Raw genomic sequence first — 23956 nt, 5'->3', positions numbered from 1 at the left:
ATAAGAGCCATGATTCCCTGCTGGCTTTAGCTGCCACTGCGCACCATGGAGCACTCCACTTGGAACACTACAGCTCCAGTGCCTTTAACCCTCCCACGGCTCGACGTGTGCCGTGGCTGTAGGGCCCCAGGGCTCTCAGCTTCTCATAGCACAGGGCATGGAAGTGGAGGCCTTTGCCTCCACTGACTCAATGTATTAAAAACGCCAAACTTACACGAAAGAGAAACACTTCCCTTACTTTTTTCACTTTAAAAATGTTATTTATTTATTTATTTTGAGACAGAGTCTCGCTTTGTTGCCCGGGCTAGAGTGAGTGCCGTGGCGTCAGCCTAGCTCACAGCAACCTCAAACTCCTGGGCTTAAACGATCCTACTGCTTCAGCCTTCTGAGTAGCTGGGACTACAGGCATGTGCCACCATGCCCAGCTAATTTTTTCTATATATATTTTTTAGTTGGCCAGATAATTTCTTTCTATTTTTAGTAGAGACGGGGTCTCGCTCTTGCTCAGGCTGGTCTCAAACTTCTGAGCTAAAACAATCCACCCACCTCGGCCTCCCAGAGTGCTAGGATTACAGGTGTGAGCCACCGCGCCCAGTCAAAAATGTTATTTTGATTTATTTATTGTCAAGGGAAAAATCTTGAGAACTGATTTGATTTTAATAGTTCCTTTTTGGCCGGGCGCGGTGGCTCACGCCTGTAATCCTAGCACTCTGGGAGGCCGAGGTGGGCGGATCGTTTGAGCTCAGGAGTTCGAGACCAGCCTGAGCAAGAGCGAGACCCCATCTCTACTAAAAAATAGAAAGAAATTATATGGACAGCTAAAAATATATATAGAAAAAATTAGCCGGGCATGGTGGTGCATGCCTGTAGTCCCAGCTACTCGGGAGGCTGAGACAGGAGGATCGCTTGAGCTCAGGAGTTTGAGGTTGCTGTGAGCTAGGCTGACGCCACGGCACTCACTCTAGCCTGGGCAACAGAGTGAGACTCTGTCTCAAAAAAAAAAAAAAAAAAAAAAAATAGTTCCTTTTTAATGCACAGCTCCTCTAAAACAGGTAAAAGATCTGATTCACACACAAAGCTATGTGAATAAAGCAAGCTGCAATTATATTAGATTCTAAAACAAATTCTCCTTGGTATTTAATAATGAAGAAATGTGTATTATCAATAATTATCTAAATTGTTCTCTTTGGTTTAACCCTGGATCACAGAGATGACAGCCAAGAAAAACAAAACAAAAACAATCCAAACTAAAAGTTCTCACTATTATTTGAGCAAAGCAACACCCACCTCTCCTACCCTATAAGTAGCCAATTGTGCAGCTCCACGCCTGATACGTACCATGCACTCCCCACTCAGGAAATCTGGAATAATCTCTTTATCGATGTAATCCAGAAGGCCTCCAGGACCCTGGTAGTCATTTCCTGCATAAATGAGGAATTTCCTTCTGGTGTTGTCATCAATGAATGGACTAACCTATATGGGAAGAGAAAAGACCATTTAGCCATGTTTGCTTTGCTGTCTGATTTTCAAAGATTAAAATTACAATGTGATATTATGAGTAGGATGGCGGGGGATGGGAACTTCTAGTTTGATAAACTTTTCTGTAAGGTCTATTTGCATGGCATTAGGACACTCAGAAAAATCTTGCTTTTGTTCCCCTCCTTAAACAATTTGAAATATTTTCTCTTCTCATGCTTGCTTTTTCCTAACCGGTTAAGACAAGGTCATAGACATGTGCACATGAATGCGTGCACATCTGCTTTCTGAATGGCTGGAGATGCTAACAGTTACCACAAAACAGGCCCCACACCCACCAGCGTCCAGAGGACAGGAAACACCCTGGGCGCCCGGAGGATGAGCAGGCGGCCCAGCGTCTCGGGGTAGTTGGCCTCCACCACCTCGATGATGCGCAGCAGGGCCTTCACTCCCGGCCTCCACAGGTGGCGCATGTTCAGCCCCTCCAGGTCCACCAGGCAGGTCCACGAACTGCAGGTTGCCCAGAGAAGTGTTTTATTCAATAGACGGCATATTTAGCAAACTGTGTCCTGTATTTCTTTTCTTTTTTGTCACTGGTAGCCATTTCCAAATATATATCAGTTTTATAACAAGTATAGTGATATGAACTCTCTTTATATCCACTTGAGTAAAACACTAGAATCAGTACGGTAGGACTAATCCTTGAAATATCAAAGCAATCAACGGCTGACTGACAATGAATAAAAATCTCTCTTAGACACGCTCAGTGATCCAGCAAGCAAGGCCAGTGTGCTGCCCTAGACACGTGAAGCCACTCCCTGCCCTGCTGTCCACAGGCCACACATCTGGCATTTTAACATGCACGGTGCTGGAACTGCAATGAGCTATTCTTCAACAAGTATTCAATGAGCCAAGTGCTGTCTCAGGAGCTGAGAATACAGCAGTGAGGAAAAACCCTCAAAGCCCCTGCCCTCATGGAACTCACACTCCAGTGAACCACCTCTATACCCTGCTCAATGTCAACCTCTCAATCACTGCACATTTTCAAAACAGTTTACAGTAACTAGAAGTGTGGTTCAAAAATACAGAATAATTTTGGGGAGGGGGAGGCAAAAACAAACAGGCAAACAGCCTGCAGCCTGGGCTCCTGAGGACCACGCAGGCCAAGCAGGCAGGCCGCAGCCCACCCAGACTGACATGACAGCAACACCTAGCGGCACAAAACATACCAAAACCCAGCAACCACCCCATACCTGACCATATTACATGTTTACCTATTTTCTACCTTTTAGAACCCCTTGGAAAACAGTAAACTACCAGATTTTGGTTCTAAATATCAACTAGAAATATTTAATTCATATTCTCAATAAGCTGAAAGGAAAAACAAAATCCCATGCCTACCTGATAGGGCGACCGAAGACTTTTGTATTTTCCTCACACCGTCTTAGCCCTTCTTCATTTATGGAGAGAACCTGCGCATAAAGGGGCCACACAGATTCACCATGACTAGTCTAAGGAGGGCGAAACTATCGCATCAAGCTACGAAAGAGAGTGACATTAGTACAGCGCATTATCAGTAAGCACGTAAACCAAAAAGTCATTTAGATTTTCTCTCACACATCCATACACACTAAATATATTACAAAAAAAAAGATATTTTACTCTCAAAAGAGAATAAACACTAACATCTATGGCGAAGGTACCAGCTATTGGAAGTGAAGTGAGAGTTCAGGGCAGTCACCAGCTGAGCAGGGGAGGACTCCGTCTGGGGACCTGTCTTCGGAACAAGTGCATTCGGGGGAGTAGGAGACAAGTGTCTGTGACGCGTGGGAACACTGTGGCACCACACGTACCAGCCAAGAGAAAAGGCAGTCTTAGAACAACTGACAGCTTGGCGTAAGAGAGCCCCTCGATCTACATGAGCAAAACCTTCCCCTACGGAAGAAGTCCGCCCACACCTTCACGTGTGTGCGTGCACACGCATGGATGTGTTCGTATGCACAACACACAAACACACTTGGTGGGGGAGGGGGCCTAACAGAATATACAACAAAATGCCACCAGCAGGTACTTTAGATATGAGATTACAGATGTGCCTGTCAGTTTTTCTTTATTCTTCTCTGGGGCGGGGAAACACGCCAGCTGCGGCAGAGGAAGGGGTGGCCTGAGTGACGGGGAGGACAGGTCAGCAGGCCTCTCTGACGGTCCAGACGCAAGACGCTGAGAGCCTGCGTTAAGGACGTGCCAGTGGAAAGAACACGGTTAAGAGATCTGACGTGAGTGACAGCTCAGGAGCGTGGGGACCAACGTGCCGTGGGAGTGAAGGGAAGACAACGCTCAGAGTCAGCTCTGAGGCAGCGGGCGGAGGCACCCTGCTTCACTGATGCTTCCACGGTGAAAAACATTTTTATAACTTTTGTGTCCTTTGTTGAAATTTTAAAATACATTAATATTTCTTTTCTAACTATAAAAGCAATACATGTTTGTTATAATAGATCCATTGTAATAAACCAATCCTGCAGGCAAAGAAAGGAAGTGTGAAGCCAAAATGTAGCCTGGCATCCCGGCAAGCGCACTTACGTATCTCAGCAGGGCTTCCTCCCCGAGGGCTCGCACCAGGCCCTTGGTGTCCATCTGCCCCAGCCTGAGCACGTACAGTGGCCGCCCGTCTGCGGGAGAGGGGCAGAGAGGGTATTATCAGCACCATCCCTGACGTGACGCTGAAGAAACAACTCTAAGAACCTTAAGGAAATGTGTTCTCTTATATTCCAGAGGAGGCTGAAGTTCTTTCCTGCCCTTAGAAGCAGTTCTTTCCTACCCTCAGAAGTTCTTTCCTACTTCTGTGATTTCTGTGTGTGGTAGTGTGTCCAACATTTCCCCCCAAAAAACTGTAAAAGAAAGAGTAAGAGGCAACTGGCGTGGCAGCTGAGCAGGGTCCTGGAGACGGCCGTGCTTCGGAGAGGGGAGCGGAGCTGGGGCCCCCGCCCAGGCTTGGCAGGAACCACCTGTGCTGCCCACAGGCTGGGCACAGTCCCCTCACTTGAACAACCAGGGCTGGGCAAGACCCCTGATTTTCAACAGCAGGGGACACAAGAACATCCATACATACTTTTCCTATGAATACAGAGCACTTATAAAATTTCTCTTCTTAGAAAAATAATTTATTTCATAAGTTACTAAAAAGTTAATGTCAAGATTTTTAAAATGCCAGCCTCAATTCCCACTCTAAGGACCAAGATAAATGAGAAGATCCTGGAAATCCTTAAATCCATACCAACCAGCACAGGTTGGCTCTAATTCATCATAGCCTGGAAGTCTAACGGATGGAGCCTGAGAGGACCCTAACTCATTAGGTAATGCCCTATCGCCAAGGACCAGCTACTCAGAGGGGAAAAAGATCTTGCAGGCCAGAGTGTATCCCTGGAGTCAGCACAACCTAGCCAGCTGCCACTCAGTGTCGAAGGGGAGTAGCAGAAAGAACACAGATGGATCATGGTCCTGAAAAGGAGCTAAGACTTGTCTTCTGTCATTAATGGAGGATCCAGAGTGTCATCTTGACACAGGGGTCAGGGGGTGCTGTAACATTCACCAGGGGTGTATATATCACCCAGTGAACTTCATATCCGAGGAGACTCTGGCTCTACAACCATCCTACTTACAGCATAATGTTTTTTTGTGCCCCAAGACCTTGTTGACAGGCAAATTTATAAAAAGTTTCTCCCGACATTTAATAAGACACATTTGTCAGTGTCTTACTATCAAACTTTTTAACCCTTTAAGGGTTGGGTCACAAAGCAGAGTAAATATAAATATTATATGCTGCCAGTAAAAATTAATAAAGCTACAATTAATCTGGAGAAACACAAAAGATTAAGTCAGAAATACAGACAGTTTTGAAAGGGCTTGTGCAGAGGCAGAAGGGCCAGGTCCGTGGTGACCGCTCACGGCTGCCCTGCAGTGCCTGCAATCCCACCCTGTCCGGCCACCTCACTCTGGACCAGGAAACAGACAGGGCACCTTTGACAGCGCAGGTCCTTCCTGCAAGGCGTGATACGAAAAGCAATTCGAATGAACCGTGTTTTCAATTTCTCATTTTTAAAAAAGTTTTCTTTTTATTAAATTTCTCATTTAAACTATCTTCATTTTAAGTGTACTTAAGTCCTTCATCTATGCTTTACTTACTCCCCAAAGCAACACTGAAGTTCTTCACTGTTTTGATGTAAACTATTAAATACCTGGCTAAACATTTTTACGGCTATTGTGGGGGTTTAAGTCACTGAAAAGTTCCTTTGTTAGCACTATGCCACTGAAAAAACTCTGCCACAGACATTTCAGTGTTTCTAATAGGTCAAAACGAACTCCACTGAGCTAGGGAAGTGAAGTCATTTCCCAGGGAGATTCAAGTCATGAGAAGCAGCAGGCACAGCCCCTCCCTGGCTGCCCAGGGTGGGATGGCAGCGTGGCCATGATGAAATTTGCTGTCAATGTGTTCAAGCTAGGGAAAGTTTCCAAATTCAGAGAGTGAGGAGGGACAATGCACCCATCTGGGCTCCATGTAACTTATGGAAGGACATCTGTAAGGGTATCTTTAATGACACATCCAGACAGACATGACAGAACATAGCTGCATGTGCACACACACCTTTGTCGTGATGATGCCAGCCTCCCGCGTAGTAATCCTGAAGGACCTGGGGAGGGTTCCAGGTTTCCAGAATGTAGTCTACCTGGTGCTGCTTCCGCCAGGTTAAGGACTGACACATGATCTCTCTGGCTTTGTCAATGTTAAAATCCCGAGCACGTAAGAACCGAAGAATGTGCTCATCTTTTGGAATCTATTAAGAGAAGAAGATGTTTCCAAGCAATGTTAAAAGTTGCTAAGGGAAAACTCCAAGTTGCTAGGAGAATAAGACTGTAAAACTCACACTTCTTATCAACAGTGAGCTGCTTTATTATGCTATTCAAAAGTAGCTGTTACCAGAAAAATCTTCCTTAATACTTCAAAAAACCAACATTATTAGTTTGAATAATCTTTATAGTATTCCATTTTAGTTTCAGCACAATAGAGTGAAGGCATACATAACTTCTTAAGCAAACACTTCAATTCCATGAACTATCATGAATCTATGAACTGTGATCTGTACACTTTTCTGTGTATGTATCACACTTAAATAAAAAATTAGAATACACAAACACATTGGTTTTGGTAATGTGGTGGTGCTCCTAACTTACAGGAACCTTCTGTAGATTCCACTACTGTCAACTGATCAGTCAGCCTCCCTGAAGAAAGAACAAGACCAACACCGTGTTCTGGGTCTGGTGTGGACCAGGTACCTTCCTCCATGGCTACAGCCTCCGCATGCAGACGGCTGGTCCCCTGGCAGACCAAGAGAGTGGGCGCAGGAGCCCACTCACCACCCCACTCCTGGGAAAGCAGCTCAAACCACGTGACCTACTCATGTGGCACCATCTTCACTCAGAAAGGACCAGTTATATGGAGGTGGTTACGAATGCAGGTTCCGGAACCAAAAGGCCTGGGTTTCAATCCTGACCCACCACTTGCTGTGAGATCTTGGGCAAGTTACTGCTCTCTGCCTCAGTTTCCTCACATGTAAAACAGAGATGATGAAAACAGCACCTCATAGAGCTGTTGGGGGGATTTAATAAAAAGCTTAAAACAGGGTCTAATACATGATACAAAACAAATGGTAGCTATTATTACTGTGGTTTTTTTTTCGATGACAGGTACTGAACAGTACATAGTAATTTGGTCTCCAGTAACCAGGATTGACAAAATTAGACATTAGGCTGGCTACATGCAATGCCTAGCTTCCCTTTACTAAATAATGTCAGTAACTTGCTACACACACGAATCAGCCTCTGCTTGCTACATAAGACTTATTATAAAAATTTAATTCCTCATGAGGCTAAAATTTCACCAAAAACCTCAAAATTCAAGCTCACACATTTCTAATCCCTGAACTCCTTTTAAACCTCTGAAAATTTAAATTTAGGAATATTTGGGACACACTATTGCTTTATAACTCGACATTAATCTAGATCATTCTCCGTGAAGTCTAGAAAAATATAGCTAATTATATTTGGAAGGGTACACGTTATAACTTGCCACCAAGGACTCAGATGCCACACACAAGACAGAAATTCAATGACTTTCAGTTTGGAAGGAACATTTCCAGGTATGGCAATTGGGAATATTCGCTCTTAGCAACTACGGACAGGACGAGAGAGTCCGTGACGTCAATGTGGCCACCACTCCCGCGTGCTGGTGCCAACGCTCACCTTGCCCTTGTGGGTCTCCTGGAGCCACTGGCGAAGCCTAATAAGGCAGCTCTCCTGCAGTGGGGTCAAATCGCCCAGGTATCTCTTGATGTAGTCTGCATCCAGCTTGTCTGGAACATAAGTCACATGACATTATTTACAACAGAGAACACGACACTTCAGGCTTCTCAAGTCCTCCTGCTCAGTGAACTTAATGTGTGTTCCTAGAGTCACAGAGGCGAAGGAGACTGCAGAGATGGCAGATTTAAACCAGACACCCTAGAGAACTTCAGTGATAGTCTTTAAGATCAAATCACTGACTAAACCACAGGTCAACTTCCTGATTCGCCAAGTCTCAATACTGTACATAATAGAACAATGGCCATAACAGATATTTAATGACTGTTTAATTCAAAGTTATACAGAGAGGCTCTACATGATATACATATATAAAAGTGGATCTAAATCTATTTGGAATAGAGCTGCTATGTTCAAGAATACGAGAAATCTTTTTCACGATAAGGTAACAAGCTGGAAGAATGAGATAGCAAAATAAGTAAAACAAAAAAAATTTCAAAAGGTGAAAAATAGGCCGGGCGCGGTGGCTCACGCCTGTAATCCTAACACTCTGGGAGGCCGAGGTGGGTGGATCGCTCAAGGTCAGGAGTTCGAGACCAGCCTGAGCAAGAGCGAGACCCCGTCTCTACTAAAAATAGAAAGAAATTATATGGACAACTAAAAATATATATATAGAAAAATTAGCCGGGCATAGTGGCGCATGCCTGTAGTCCCAGCTACTCGGGAGGCTGAGGCAGGAGGATCGCTTGAGCCCAGGAGTTTGAGGTTGCTGTGAGCTAGGCTGACGCCACGGCACTCACTCTAGCCTGGGCAACAAAGTGAGACTCTGTCTCAAAAAAAAAAAAAAAAAAAAAAAGGTGAAAAATAAAATGTATTCTAAACCATCTGCCCACACCCACCACCTGTTGAAAGCTAACAAAAGGCATAGTTTGGCTGCAGAGAAGAATGTATAGAAATAGAAATACCAGTATCTTAACAAAACTTCCGAGTGGCAGAATTTTCTTATTTTTCTATGTTTTCTAAACTCTGTACAATGGGCATTACCCTATAATTAAAAATAAAAAGGCAGTGTGTGTTTAACAAACAAGACAGGCAGCACAGGCACCAAACACAGAGCCTGGAGCCAGCCCACCTGGGCTCAACCCAGCCAGGCCACTGCCTACCAGTGTGACTCTAGGCTAGTTACTCAGGTTCCCTGTGCCTCAGTTAACCCGTGTATAAAATGAGGATAATAAGCATTTCTACCTAAACGGCCCCACCATCACCTGAGTGAAGAGAACAGTACCTGGCACACAGTAAGCATACAAAGTGTTAGCTGATGTTATCGCTGTGCTGAGAGGACTGTTGCCTCACATTCACTGAAGGTACCTTCACCTGACATAAATGAAAAGAAATAATTTTCCGGTCTCAATAAAAGAATAACTTGGTATCACTTCCTGCCTATTAAAAAATCTAAGAAAAAATAAAAAGAGTATGTTATAAGCTAGAGGACAAGGGCCAGGAACAAAAGCTGGATCTTTTCTTCACGTGCTATCTACCGTGCCATGGAAACAGAGCAGGCAGCGTGAGCAGAGGCAGCAGACGCCACATTCAGCCCTAGTCCTGCTCTCTGAACTGAGCACCTTCTGCACCTACCGTCAGGAGTGCCCACCACGGGCTCAGGTGCCCCGCCAGGGCTGCCGAGGGCCTCGCCGCTCAGCCCTTCCTTAAGGGCAGCATCTGGGATGCCGATGGCCAGAGCCGCTGCTTGTTTCTTGCACGATGAAGATGATGATGCTGATTCTGCAGAGGGTGTGATGGAAGGTGGAGTCCAACGGGGCACAAAGGTTATGCCTTCTTCTTCCAACTGACGAAGGTAGTATTCAATGATTTCTTTTCCCTTTAAAACAAAACCCATTTTGAGGTAAATATATAGTCAATATTGAAATAATTCAACCCTTGCAAGTTTTTAAAACGCTAATAAAACTGAATTGTTATGAAAATAAATAGGGGAACAAAAGCCAAACACCTTGCATTTTTGTTTTTCTTAACTATTTTACTTCCTCTTCTCCTAAAGTTTAGGAAAATAATATCTAAAGAGATGGAACTTTTCATAGGACTATTTTAAAACACTGATTTACCGTACTTCTACTCAATATATGCTTTATGTCTCAGCCCAAATTCTTTCTAATACAGCACCCTGAAAATAAAATAAGCCTTCAAGATCTCATATGATATATTTCAAAACCATGATTCCATAATAACCGGTGAGCAGCAGCACACAAACAAGAAGGGAAGGTCTTCCCTGCAAGATGGAACTAACCATCTGGGGGCTGGGGACCCCCGCGAGCCTGCCTGGTAAGAATCTCCTCAGTGCAACAGTACTCCTCACCAGCAAACCCTGGCTGGGACCTGGGGGTGCCGTAAGCTAGCTGCTGCTGTACCCCAGCTTCCACCTTTCCCGGCAACTCCAAGCAGAGTGCTGTGGCCAGCAGCTACAAGCGCCTCCTCCCTCCATCAGCACTAGCAATCTGGACCCCTTATACCTGAAACTGAGGCACAGGCAGGGTCAAAGCATCTCCTCTGTAAGCAATGGCTGCCCCTTCCCCAGCCTTCCAAAAAGACTGCCAACCCATCATTTCAGAGAGAATCCCAAGATCAACTCACTTTTTTAATGTTGCTGGTATATTGTTTCATTGCAATTTTTTCCACAGTACTTTCAAAACCAAAGAAAGATTTAATATCTAAACTCGCAGACTGTTCAAAACAGGTCCAATCTTCATTTTCAGGGTGAACCTACAAATAGAGAGAAAGATTCCCACTAACTACCCTGACAACTGCGTTATCGTTTGTCAGCTCCTCCGTTAACTGGTAACCAGAAGAAACACACATTTTACTAAAAATGTCACTACCATGAAAACAGCAGAAAAAAAAATTTTTTTTTTTTGTTTTGAGACAGAGTCTGGCTCTGTTGCCCGGGCTAGAGTGCCATGGCGTCAGCCTAGCTCACATCAACCTCAAACTCCTAGGCTCAAGCGATCCTTCTGCCTCAGCCTCCCGAGTAGCTGGGAATACAGGCATGTGCCACCACGCCCGGCTAATTTTTTCTATGTATTTTTAGCTGTCCAGCTAATTTCTTTCTATTTTTTTAGTATAGATGGGGTCTCGCTCTTGCTCAGGCTGGTCTCGAACTCCTGATCTCAAGCGATCCTCCCACCTCGGCCTCCCAGAGTGCTAGGATTACAGGCGTGCCACTGGGCCCAGCCATGCAGAAAAAAATTATACAGCAAAATTCAAAATCATGAAGATATCCAAATAATTTTTCCAAAATATTCTAAAAATGACCATAAAAGGAGAGCTTCATTTTCATTCTTGGTTCCTTCATGCATTCAACATACTCGTGCTGTGCATCCTCCATTACGAACAAAAAAACCCTTCCTCTCTGATGGGGGACAGAGGATGAACCGTAAGTATTACAGGTAAGAAACTACATGGCTGTTAGAAAATAAGTGCCATGGAATAAACAAAAGCTGGAACAGGGTTATAAGCACCAGGATGGGAAGGCAGGCTGCAGAGTTAAACAGGGCAGTCAGGGATGTCTTCATGGAGGAGGCAGTGAGGGAGAGGGTCAAGCAGAGATCTGGGCAGAGCAGCCCTGGCATCGCCTCTCGGAGCCAAGCCCTGGGGGAGGCCTGCCTCATGGCCAGGGAACAGCAGGAAGGCCGGCAGGCCTGCACACACCAAGGGAGGCACAGGAAAGATGCAATCAGGAGAGAACGCGGGAGCCGTGTAAGCCACGGGAAGGACTCTGGGTTTTTTCTCTGAGTGAACTGTGGAGACATTACAGGGTTTTGAGCCCAGAGAAGTGATGTCATCTGACATACTTTAAATGGATCACTTTGGATTCAGTGTTGAGGATACTGTGCAGGAGGGCAAGGACAGAAGCAGAGACCCAGTAGGAGTTATTCTAACAATTTGGTAAAAGAAATTCTTGAACCAGGGTGGTAAGCAATGAAGATGCTAAGACAAATAAATGCTCTCAGCTCTAATCTAAAGGTACACATCATCTTGGTCCTTCAATATATATTTCTAAAGTATTATAGTGGGACCAGAAAAGAAGTGGCTTGTGAAAGTAATGGTTGAAAACAAATCAAGGCATCACTTGGCTGCCTGAACTGCCACAACCATGAAATCCATTCTGCAGGAGACCACACCTGCTACCCTCCTGATCTCACGGGTCAGAAATGAGTAACAATATCTGAGGAAGAACAGCCCTCTAACACAAAGAGATGCACTGTTTAAAACAGTGATCAAACAGTCCTTGTCAGCACGATCTTGCCATCTTCTGCCGAATGACGGAGATTACTCACTGTATAGCAGCAATGCTCATTAATGATGACCCGATTGGAAAACGTTTCATTATGGGCCTCAATGTGCAAAGTACGTTCCCGAGAATTCAGTGAGTTTTTCTGGACAAAATAAACATAATCAACTCCGGCAATCTTTAAAGACATAAAGAGAAAAAGAGTTTATCAATAACACCCAACTGCAACAGGAGCTGTAAGCACAAGTTCATTTTGTCTTTTGGGAGACTGCCTTCTAAGATGTCCTTTTTAGTTACCTTCTTCAACAGTCTGGGTGCATCTATATCCAGTTTGCAGCGCCTTTCAATGACATGAATAGCCCCATCTTCACTCTTGAATTCATTCACAGTGTCACTGTCCACGAACATCGGAATCAAAGGACATGTAGGAAACCTCCTTTCATAGGCCTGTGAAATAAAAAGCATATATATAAAACAAAGACTGAACAAAGATGCAATCAGTCTGTTGATAATTCTCCCTGCAACAAAAGCATCTCTCAATAAATGACAACGGGGGCATCACAACTCTCTGTGTCTTTACATCTGAAGCTTTCATTAAAAAAGAAAAACACCATTCTATGCTCATGGATTGGAAGACTCAACCTAGCGAAGCTGTCAGTTCTCCCCACACGGATACACAGGTTTAACATCATTCCCACCAAAATCCCAGCAAGATTCTTCTCCAGCTATAGACAAGATTATTTTAAAATTTATACAGAAAGGCAAAGGAACTAAAATAGCTAAAACAAGTTTTTAAAAGATGAATAAATTGGGAAGAACCACTCAAACTGGCCGCAAGGCTTACTATACAGCTACAGTGACCAAGACCATGTGGTAGAGGAACAGACAGAAACTGATGGGACAGAATACGGAATCCAGATGTGGACCCAAAAAAATATGCCCAACCGATTTTTTTTTTTTTTTTACTGGTCAAGTGCAGTAGTGAGGAGGGGGGGAGGGGGGGAAAGTAGTAAAACAAGGAGTTCAATCTGTGACTGTGAACAATCAAGTGAGATAACTGACTATCTTCGGACCAGCCCCAACTGATTTTTGACAAAGGCACGAAGTGATTCAAGCAAGGACGGCCTTTTAAACATGTTACTGGAGCAACTGCACATCCATAGGCAAAATAACAAACAAACAAAAAAACACCTTGACCTACTAAACCTCTCATCTTATATAAAAACTCAAAATGGATCGTGAACTTAAATATAAAACTAAAACTTTTATTAATAGAAAAAAATAGGAGAAAATTTGGGGGATCTAGGGCTAGGCAAAATCATAATCTAGAAAAGGAAAATAGATAAAATGAACTTCATCAAAATGTAAAACTTTTGTTCTGCTACAGAACCCTATTAAGAGGATAAAAAAAAAACAAGCTACAAACTGAGAAAAAATATTTATAAGCCACATGTCTATCTGACAAAGGACTAGTACTTAGAACAAAGAAAAAACTCCTAGCTGGACACAGTGGCTCATGCCTATAATACCAACATTACGGGAGGCTGAGGGGGGGAGGATGTAGTTTGAGACCAGCCTGAGCAACATAGTGAGACTCTGTTTCTACCAAAAAGGGGGAAAAAAACCCTCAAAACTCAACAGTTAGTTGTACATCAGTGTAAATATAGTTAACAATTGTTACATAAAATTTATAGGAGGCCATTGGTTTGGACTGAGCTCTTGCACTAGGCCCAACAGACCAAATAAAAATGGAGTCACCCTTACTGAACTTCCCTACCACCAAGCCAAAATTAAGTTGTTTATCTGACCTTCCAAGAAATCAAGAGGGAGAGAGAGAGAATAGCCAAACCCCCAAACAGGCCAGTTTTGGCCAGCATGATCATTCATCTGCTCCAACCTTTACAAGGAAACTAACTTTGAAACAGCCAATCTGCTTTTTGTTCTCTGTTCCTGCTTTCATCAGCCTTTTCTGTCTACAAAGCCAACCTCGTCAGCGGCTCACTGGCATATAAATTCTATTTTATAGAATGAAGTGTTGTTGCCTGATTCTAGAATCACAAATAAAAGCCAATTAATATCTTTAAATTTGTTGTAATTTTGTCTTCTGACACACTACTGAACTTAAAAATGGTTAAGATGGTAAATTTTTGTGTTTTTACCACAATTAAAAAACAAAGAAAACTCAACAGTTAAAAAAATTCAATTAGAAAATGGCAAACAACAGGAACAGACATTTCACCAAAGAGAACATAGAGATGACAAATAAGCACGTGAAAGATGTTCATTAGAGCTGCGGTCCTCAACCCCCTGGGCCGAGCATCACCACCTGAGCCACCACCCCCCCCAAACTCCCTCCCCCACATCTGTGGAAAATTATCTTCCATGAAACTTAGGAGCCGGCTGCACAGCAGGAGGTGAGCGGCAGGCGAGGGAGGGAAGCTTCATCTGTATTTAAGGGGCTGTGCTCCCACCCTGCTCCCCATCACTCCCACTGCTGGCGGCACCCCCGCCTGCCGCCCCTGTGGAAAGATTCTTTTCCATGAACGCGGTTCCTGGTGCCAAAAAGGTTGGGGCCCACTGCATTAGAGAAATGACCTATTAGGGAAATGTAAATCAAAATCACAAAGGGGTCTCACTATACAATTATCAGAATGGCTAATATGAAAAATAGGGACAACAACAAACGCTAGTAAGGACATGGAGAAACAGAATCACACAGACATAGCTGATAAGAATGTAAAATGGTACAACCACCCTATAAACAAGTAGGTAGTTTCTTAAAACCCGAACCTGCAACTACCATATAGCCCAACAACTGCACTCCTGGACATTTATCCCAGAGAAAGAATACTTATGCTCTCATAAAAACCTGTACACAAACATTCATAGCAGCTTTACTCATAATAGCTATGAACTGGAAACAACTCAGAAATGTCCTTCAATGAGTAAATTAAATGACTAAACAAACTGTGGAACATCCATACCATGGGAATACTACTCATCAAAAAAAAAAAAAAAAAAGAATGAACATTTTTTGAGAGACAAGGTTTTGCTCTTGCACTCAAGGTCTTGCACTTTGCCCAGGCTGGAGTGTTGTAGCATAATCATAGCTCACTGCAGCCTCAAACTCCTAGCCTTAAGCGATCCTCTCACCTCGGCCTCCCAAAGTATTGGGGTTACAACCATGAGCCACCACACCTAGTTTTGTTTTTGTTTTTTTTTTTTTAATTTCCACACACAACATCGAGGAATGAACTATTGATATGTACAAAGACTCGGATGAATCTCTGGAAAACTATGCTGAGCAAAAAAGCCTAAACAGTTATATATTGTATGATTCCACTTATGTAAATTTGTATTTATTTATTTTACAAAAGAGGTCTGCCAGTTGTATACGTAACATTCTTGAAAGAGCAAAACTATAGAAATTGAGAACAGATTAGTGGTTGTTGGGGTTAAGGAAAGGGTGTGGGCAGGAGGGTAGTAGATGTGGCTGTAAAAAGACAACAAGAGGGAAACTTGCAGAACATTTACCATGATGCCTGTACCAACATTCATGTCCCGAGCATGATGTTGTTGACAGTTTTACAAGATGCTACCACAGGGGAAAATGGGTAAAGAGCACATGGGATCTTTCCATGTTATTCCTTGTGGATAATATATTAATATATTGTGAACGTACAATTATCTCAAAATTTTTAAAACTTAATTAAAAAAGACAAAGACTTGCTATATATCAAAACTTTTAGAAAATGCACATAGTCACCGGCTTTAATTTACTCTGTAGCAATCTACAAAGATTACCAACTATAGACATCGCTGAATTCACACTAAAACCTAGGCAATCCAATGGCTCATAGGTGCATGTAAAAACGAAACCACAGGACACAGGGTAGGAAGAATTTGGGCTGTAACAAGGAACCTGAAAAAGGAAGCTCAGTGCTTGCCCCTGCGGCTGGCCCCACCCTTGATTGACAGATGCCATTTCTTGCTACGGCTATACAGGTTCTCTCTCACCCAAAATGCCTGGGACCAGAAATGTTTCAGATTTGGGATTTGTTTTCAGATTTTGGAATATTTGCATTATACTTACTGGTTGAATATCCCAAATTCAAAAACCCCAAATCAGAAATGCTCCAATGAGTACTTCCTTTGAGTGTCATGTCAGTGCTCAAAACGTTTTGGATGTTGGAGTATTTCCGACTTCCGATTAGGATGCTCAATCTGAACTAAAAATGGGATGAGGGAGAGTCCTGTGACTTTCTATCTTAACCACAACCAAAAACAGACTTAAGAAAGAAATCTACGGTATTAAAAAGATTAAGGAAAATGGCCCAAACTGCTTTGATTTTACCTTTAACAGGGTGCAAGCAGTTTCAGAGTATCATCATACTAAAAACACTGCCTTTTGTGGAGAAATTTGCTGATGTTTACCTTGAACAGACCTGCCTGTCTTAATATAAGCAATACTTGGATCACAAGAGTCGCCATGAAGCTCCCAGAAGGCACCAGAGTATCACAGGAATTCCTCTACATGGGGGTTTCACTACAATTCCATTCAAAGTCAGCCTCAGTTTTCTTGTATCTCACTTCTCTCCATAACATTATAAGGTTACATCAAGCTGAGAAAGGTATGCTACGCCATGCTAGGCAGTACAGGAGGGAAGGAGGGGAAGATGAAGTCGACAATTCAGGAAAGGGAGTGGATGAAATCGATGAGAGTGTCCCAACAATAAGCAAGTGCTATTAAGAACGAAGGAGAGGCCGGGCGCGGTGGCTCACGCCTGTAATCCTAGCACTCTGGGAGGCCGAGGTGGGCGGATCGTTTGAGCTCAGGAGTTCGAGACCAGACTGAGCAAGAGCGAGACCCCACCTCTACTAAAAATAGAAAGAAATTATATGGACAGCTAAAATATATATATAGAAAAAAAAAAAAAATTAGCCGGGCATGGTGGGGCATGCCTGTAGTCCCAGCTACTCGGGAGGCTGAGACAGGAGGATCGCTTGAGCTCAGGAGTTTGAGGTTGCTGTGAGCTAAGCTGACGCCACGGCACTCACTCTAGCCTGGGCAACAGAGTGAGACTCTGTCTCAAAAAAAAAAAAAAAAAAGAACGAAGGAGAAAGAGTACACACTCTGCGTGGAGAGACAGCACGGGGAAAGGTGTTGCAAGAGGAGCATTTACACTGGGCTTCAGGGTGTGCAACGGTCTGTTCATAGTCAGTGAAGGGGAGAGCGCTTCCAGGAAAGAGAGCTCAGGAGTGCGACTGCAAGGAAGCCTCAGGTGGGAGCAGGGACCCACAACCCTAAGCGGAGGCAGGTGGCAGGAGGGGAGGCTAGGGATCGCTGCAGTGACACCGTGATAAGGTGCTTCCTCATCCAGTAAGTCCCCGCTGAGCACTGACAGTGTGTCACCAGGCACAGACGGCCCTGCCCTCCTCTTCAGGGGACAGGGAAGGAGGGAACACTAACATGTGACTAGAGTCACGTTTTCAGAAAATATGAGAGTCATGTATAGGAGGGTCTGGAGAGGAAGCAAAACCCATGTGTGGTGACCAATTATATTTGCTTTTTAAATGTCCTTACTTTGAGAGTTAAAAATACATTCTTTATATTTATCTACTCCCTTCCTCCACTCAATTATATTCTGAATCCCATTATTTCCAGAATCTTGAAATCACACAGTATCTGTCTCTTAATGCATTTTATAATAAACAACACTTCAGATGTTGCTTAGATCACACCACAGTCAGTTTCATGTGAGGCCCTAGGAATCTGTTACTATTAAGTACTGAACACAGGAACGATTCTAGAAAAAACAATTGCTGACCATCATCTGTTCTATAGTGACACTGAAAGCCTCTAACCTGACTTTTAAATTATACTATGCTAAAAAAAAAAAAAATGGCTTTGTACATTGCAGAACTATGACGTACTAAGAAATTGAGAATATAAGGGCTTCAAACAAAACAATTCTTTTTAAGTTAGGTAAAAGGAGAGTAAATTCTTACCGAGTAACAACCTAAGCTAGGTCTCTCCTATTTAAGTACCTGAATTAGACCATTTTCAAAATATCTACAACATACTTTAAGTTCTTGAAATAGAGTGGGCAGCATAAGGCACTGCCCACACAGCCCAGCCTTGAATCTAAACCACACTAAAAACTTTCCATTCCCTATAAAACTATCCATCCACACAGACTCATACTTGCAGAGACATTCACTTTTACCTTGGTATGTCCAACCAGATGGCATTTAAGGTATTCAGGCCAAGGAGCGGCTAACACAGGGAATCAGTATCTCCCTCCACAGCTCTGTCAGTGTCAAAAGTGGTTAGTAAGCACGTCCTCGACTCCCTCATTCTGCGGCTAAATGGAGTACCCACCCACAGGGCAGAAACCAAGTCCTGCTTCTCTTCCTATCCCCAGGAGAGTAAGAACCTCAATGCCTAAAACAAAGTCATTGCTCAATAAACATTTTTTGAATTATGGAATAAAAGCTTACTAAATAAACAAATGAATCCAGCCTTTTGTTTCTGCGCTTACTTACCTTGGCCTGGTTTTCAGAAATATGTACGGTCGATGAATTCTGCACACTGTTAGCATATAAAACTCTTAACTTTCTGTAGAGTTATACAAAAGGAAGACTGCAAAAACTTGATATAACTTCCATCTCTGGGACTATTTACAGATACCAGCACCCTAGTTTTCCAGCATGAACTACAACCTAAAAAGTTCCTACAAAGTGTGTAAGTGGCCCCTGAAAAACAGAAGCATTCTGATTTTATTAAAAACACCAATCTGTGCCCTAGCTCTACCCTTTGGAAGGGCCTAGAAACAATGACACCTCAGCTCGAAGTGAGCACGCCTGGCACCCAGATCTGGCTCTCTCAGCTCCACTGCCTACTGAAAGCATCAGTGTCTCTTGAGGAATGGCTGATTACGAGTCTGGAGCAAGAAAACGGCAGGCGAGTCAGAAACCTTTCTTTCCAGAAAGCGAGGGCGCGCTCAATGACTGATGGAACATGTCCAAAGGACACAGGAAACTAGCCTGAAGGGATTCCACTCATTGTGTCTGAAATAATTCGAGCACCGGAAAGAAAAAAGGTGGCAAAGCATTTACAAACCATATAGCAATACTCAAAAAAAAGGGAACAGGGGAGGAAATCTTACAGAAAATGTCATCCATCTAATAATCACAGAAGGAATGACAAAATTAGAAAATCACCATTCTGCAACCACTAGTGTACAATAATTGACTCAGGCAAGGATCACCCATGGCTGCTACTGAAAAGTGGTCAGAGGAGGTAGTCAGCCTCAAGTTATCATCCTGCAGATTACTAGTTACAAAGGGGCAAAGGCGCCTTTATAATGGAAAGATCTAGTAGGTACCACCTTCACCAAATGATTGAACTGAGGACCAATAACGGGACAGTCTAACAATCTGATGTGATGCAATGAACGTATACATGACCTTGTAGTCCTCAAAACAAAAATGGTTAACCTGAAGCTAATCATGAGGAAGTCACCAGACAAATCCAAATTATGGAACATTCTACACAACAATCAGCTGAACTCTTAGAAAAAAATGTCACTATCCTGAAAGATAAACAAAAAGCAGAGAAATGTCTAGTATAAAGGCATCTAAAAAGGACTACCAAGTGCAATGCTGTATTAGCTCTTGGATTGGAATAGAAATAGCTGTACAGAACATGTGAGGAACAACTGAGAAAACAGGAACATGCATTACATATTAAATAATGTTACTCTACCAGTGTTAAATTTCTGGGGTGTGGTAATGATCACAGCTATGTAGGGGAACATCTATTCTTAGACAGTACATGCTTTAGTATTTAGGGGTAAAGTATCATGATACTAGCAACTTACTTTCAAATGCTGCTATAAAATAAATGTGTGTGTGCGTGTGTGTGTGTGTGTGTGTGTGTGTATGTGTGTGAAAGCGTGATAAAACAAATCTGTTGATTTATCTGGGTGAAATGTACACAGGTGTTCACTGTACTTTTCTATCAACTTTTTTAAAAAACGGAAATTTCTCAAATTAAAAACTTCAGAAAAACATTAATAGGAAAAAGGTAGCTTTAGGGGGGAAAGCCCACATGTAAAATTGAAAAGCGCTTTTATTACACAAAGCCAGAGCCTACACAGATTGGTACAAATCAAGAAACCAACCTACAGTTTTTATGGTCTTATCCAAGTAACTGATTAAATGTGACACTGCCACATTTTACACGTGAAAATGTAACCTTAGGTTTGCCCAAAGCTCTACCCAATGTGGTGGCAGACCCAGTGTGCAATACGAGGCGGGGGACCGGCCTCCTCAGGGGGACCTCACCACCCAGCTCCAGCTTCCTGGGGCTCTGAGCAGTGGCAGCCCCAGGAGCTCAAGTTTTTCCACAGAAGCCAGCAATGTGGAGTTGTATGGGAAGTTCCCTATTTTAAAAACCCTGTTTGGGCCAAACAGCCTCCATCAGCAGGCTTTCTAAGAGCTGCACTAAGAGAACCTCAGAAGCAGCCCTCTTTCAACTCTTACTGGGTTCAAATCACTGTGCCAGAAAGCAGCAGTAATTTCCAAATGTCTCTCTTTTTTTTTTTTCTTGCAAACTAGCTGCAGTATTATCTAGCCATTTCCTATTCACATCTAACATTTATCAAATACAAAAATCAACAAAGGCTGAACAAAATGAACTCTTCCATAAATAATTTCTTCAGAGAGGGAGAAATGATCTTTGATGTCTCCTTTTTAAAGGAAAAATTACTTTTATAAAAGAAATAACTACTGTAATCATTTTATCACTCATTTTAACACAGCAATTGTTTCCCTAATAGAAACACCACCAGGGCCTTCCCAGCTTGCCCTAAGAGGAAAGCTGCCTTCTGGACACCTTGCTCTCCCCTGCCTTCCACACCCACTATTCTCTTTCAAAAGGAATTTCTGAGCCTGCAGTTTGGAAGCTTGGCAACAGTACTTTCAGTTTTTAACCAACCTTTGAATGCAATTTTGACATATTAAAAGCTAGTACTGTGCTAAAGAAAATCATATTTTAGGAGAAATTTCAACTTGAGAATTAACGAGCTGAATGCTGCACTCTGCCAGGAAAACCCATTGAAAAGAATTTCCATTTAAAGAACCTACCTTTATTAAATTGAACTATGTTCATAGACAATGTAGCCAACAAACCAAGCCAGCTGTTTTCCATACAACCGGGATAGCCTATGGCACCAGACATGACTATCAAACTTATTTATAAACAGATCTGGTTTTACCCTGGAAAGAAGCAGAAGTGAAAACACTACGGCTTACGTCTCTCTTAGAAGCTGCCAGTGCTCAAAGAAACAAATATTCACCACATCGAGACAATGTGGCAAACTGACCAAAGTCCCTCAGAGTTCTAATTCTGTAATGCACCGACTATCAAAGTAACAGCTGTAGACAGAGCCTACCATGCAGATCCCATGCTAGGGATTCTGGAGACACGAGAGTGAAAGACACAGGCACGGCTTGTGTGGGGAGGGCAGAGAGAAAAACTTAAAACTGTACAAAAGAGAAGAGGGCTACGGGAGGAGGTGACTAACAACAGCAAAGGAGCTGCACTGACAATAAAACTGCTTAAGATACTCAGCAGAAAACCACTTTGGGTTGGGACGGTTTAAAAAGGCTTTACTGGGGAAGTACGTCGGCAGAGGGCCCTGAAGCTGTGGAGAAAGGAACATTCCTGGTGGGAGGAAGGCCAGCAAAGCAAAAGGCAGCAAAGCACTGACGGAGAAACTCTTTCAGATCTGTTTGCAAGTGTACTCAGAAGCTGGTTCAAACACAAGTGGTCCTACCACGATAGGTTCCAGCGCCGTGGCCTACTGCAGAAACTCAAAAGCAAATAAATGTCCAAGCTAATTCTAGATCATGAGTGACAACTGCCCAGGGAAGAGAGCGTTTTATCACAGCTCAGTCCTCTGTGGGCTCTTGTATCCTACCTCTTGTCTCATCAGAAGGCTATGAAGAGAAACTGCTTCTGTTTAGCCCACTAGTAACCTGAGGTTTCAAATTACACTATTTGTGAATACATGTGTTCATATTTTAAGTATTTACAAAAACTAAAATAAAAACTTAAGTCCTTTTAAAGAAAAATTACATTCCAGATAGTTAAGGCATACCTCATTCATTCATCCAAATACTGATAAGTCCACATTAGCTATTTTCAAGCTACTGTAAGACCACTTTTATCAAACTAACAACTGTAAAAGGGCTTGTACAATTATATTAGCTAAGTGCTGTATCTAAACCAAAGTCATCCTCCTCAATTACCAGTCTTCAGTGAGACAAATGTATCAAGTTATAACAGCACAATGGAAATGTGCTGGTAAGATCAAACAAGAAAATACAATGACTATACTCAAACAAAAAAAGAATATGTAAAATTGTGACATACCCCAAGCCATTTACTATGAGATCAAACACATCTGAAGTTTAAATTATAAACTTCATCTTAAAAACCACAAATTCCATGGTCCTGATGACACACTTTTCCAAAAGTAACATTTAGTCTGGAAAAGTTGTAAGTTCAACCTATGATGCTATAAAATCTAAGGAAAGGGCATCATGATACCTGGGTTTCTGTTCTTGGGCCTTCTCATTAAAGTATGATCATGATGAATATTGTGGAGGCATTAATTATAGCTGAAAGAACAGATGGTAAACGTGTTGCTCATATATCACACACCAAAACATTTGCAATTCCAAGTATTTTAGACATTTTTGACCAGGAATATATTCTTTTTACCATCCCTCTCTCCCAACACCCACTCTCACAGTTTACCATACAATGGTATAAAACAGCTATATTTACTTTTGATAAAGGAGCCATTTCAATATATATTACGCTACACAACAGAAAGGAAATGGGCAAAACACTAGTAAGAAGTGTGAGAAATTCTGCATACACATATCATAGTCTCTTTCATTCATTCATATACCCACTCCTTTGTTCCAAGAGTTCTAAACATGACATATTTTTGTTAGAGGATACGAGAAGGAAACTTGAAGATGTCTTCTAAAATCCACGTATTTTCTCTCAGGAAACAGCACATGGACTCAAGGTATTCATTCCAGCAGGGGTGGGGGGCCCGCATCAAGGCAAGGCCCTTACCTCCAATGGCTACCTGTGTATTCTACCCCAGCCTGCACTGAATTCTACCTATCCTACCTTCCCTTTAACAGGCCTTCTCATGACTTTACTGGCAGGCAGCAGTGATCCAATTCTAAAGGACATGGGGCCGGGCGTGGTGGCTCACGCCTGTAATCCTAGCACTCTGGGAGGCCGAGGTGGGCGGATCGTTTGAGCTCAGGAGTTCGAGACCAGCCTGAGCAAGAGCGAGACCCCATCTCTACTAAAAATAGAAAGAAATTATATGGACAGCTAAAAATATATATAAAAAAAAATTAGCCGGGCATGGTGGTGCATGCCTGTAGTCCCAGCTACTCGGGAGGCTGAGACAGGAGGATCGCTTGAGCTCAGGAGTTTGAGGTTGCTGTGAGCTAGGCTGACGCCACGGCACTCACTCTAGCCTGGGCAACAGAGTGAGACTCTGTCTCAAAAAAAATAAATAAATAAAATAAAGGACATGGGATAAATTCCCATAAAATTAAAAGCCATCACATGTAAAAAGTTTTAATTCCACAGAGGTCACTAATCTGATTTATCTATGTTACATTTTAAAAATAGTGTTAAAAAAAAAAAAAAAACCCATACAGTAGTACAGTTTTTCCTGACCTCTTAAGATAATTCAAGTTAGTGATACCTAAGCTGTGCTT

At 42.7% G+C, this 23956-nt stretch overlaps 1 protein-coding gene across 3 annotated transcripts in view; it reads right to left on the bottom strand.

Moving 5' to 3' along the window:
- Nucleotides 1-23956, bottom strand: part of SEC14L1 (SEC14 like lipid binding 1) — a 90018-nt gene that overhangs the window by 8255 nt on the left and 57807 nt on the right. For all 3 annotated transcript variants that reach the window (XM_069482900.1, XM_069482901.1, XM_069482903.1), the window contains 10 exons: nt 12431-12580; nt 12180-12311; nt 10477-10605; nt 9466-9709; nt 7774-7883; nt 6119-6308; nt 4057-4145; nt 2878-2948; nt 1815-1986; nt 1339-1473 (listed from right to left, as the gene is read on the bottom strand). In XM_069482900.1, coding sequence (XP_069339001.1) covers nt 1339-1473; nt 1815-1986; nt 2878-2948; nt 4057-4145; nt 6119-6308; nt 7774-7883; nt 9466-9709; nt 10477-10605; nt 12180-12311; nt 12431-12580 — 1422 coding nt within the window. The remainder of the gene's footprint in view (nt 1-1338; nt 1474-1814; nt 1987-2877; nt 2949-4056; nt 4146-6118; nt 6309-7773; nt 7884-9465; nt 9710-10476; nt 10606-12179; nt 12312-12430; nt 12581-23956) is intronic.

This window comes from Eulemur rufifrons, chromosome 9, assembly GCF_041146395.1.
Source record: "Eulemur rufifrons isolate Redbay chromosome 9, OSU_ERuf_1, whole genome shotgun sequence".
Classification (NCBI taxonomy): Eukaryota; Metazoa; Chordata; class Mammalia; order Primates; family Lemuridae; genus Eulemur; species Eulemur rufifrons.
The sequence above is the reverse complement of the archived record's forward strand: the minus strand, read 5'-3'. Positions and strand labels throughout refer to the sequence as shown.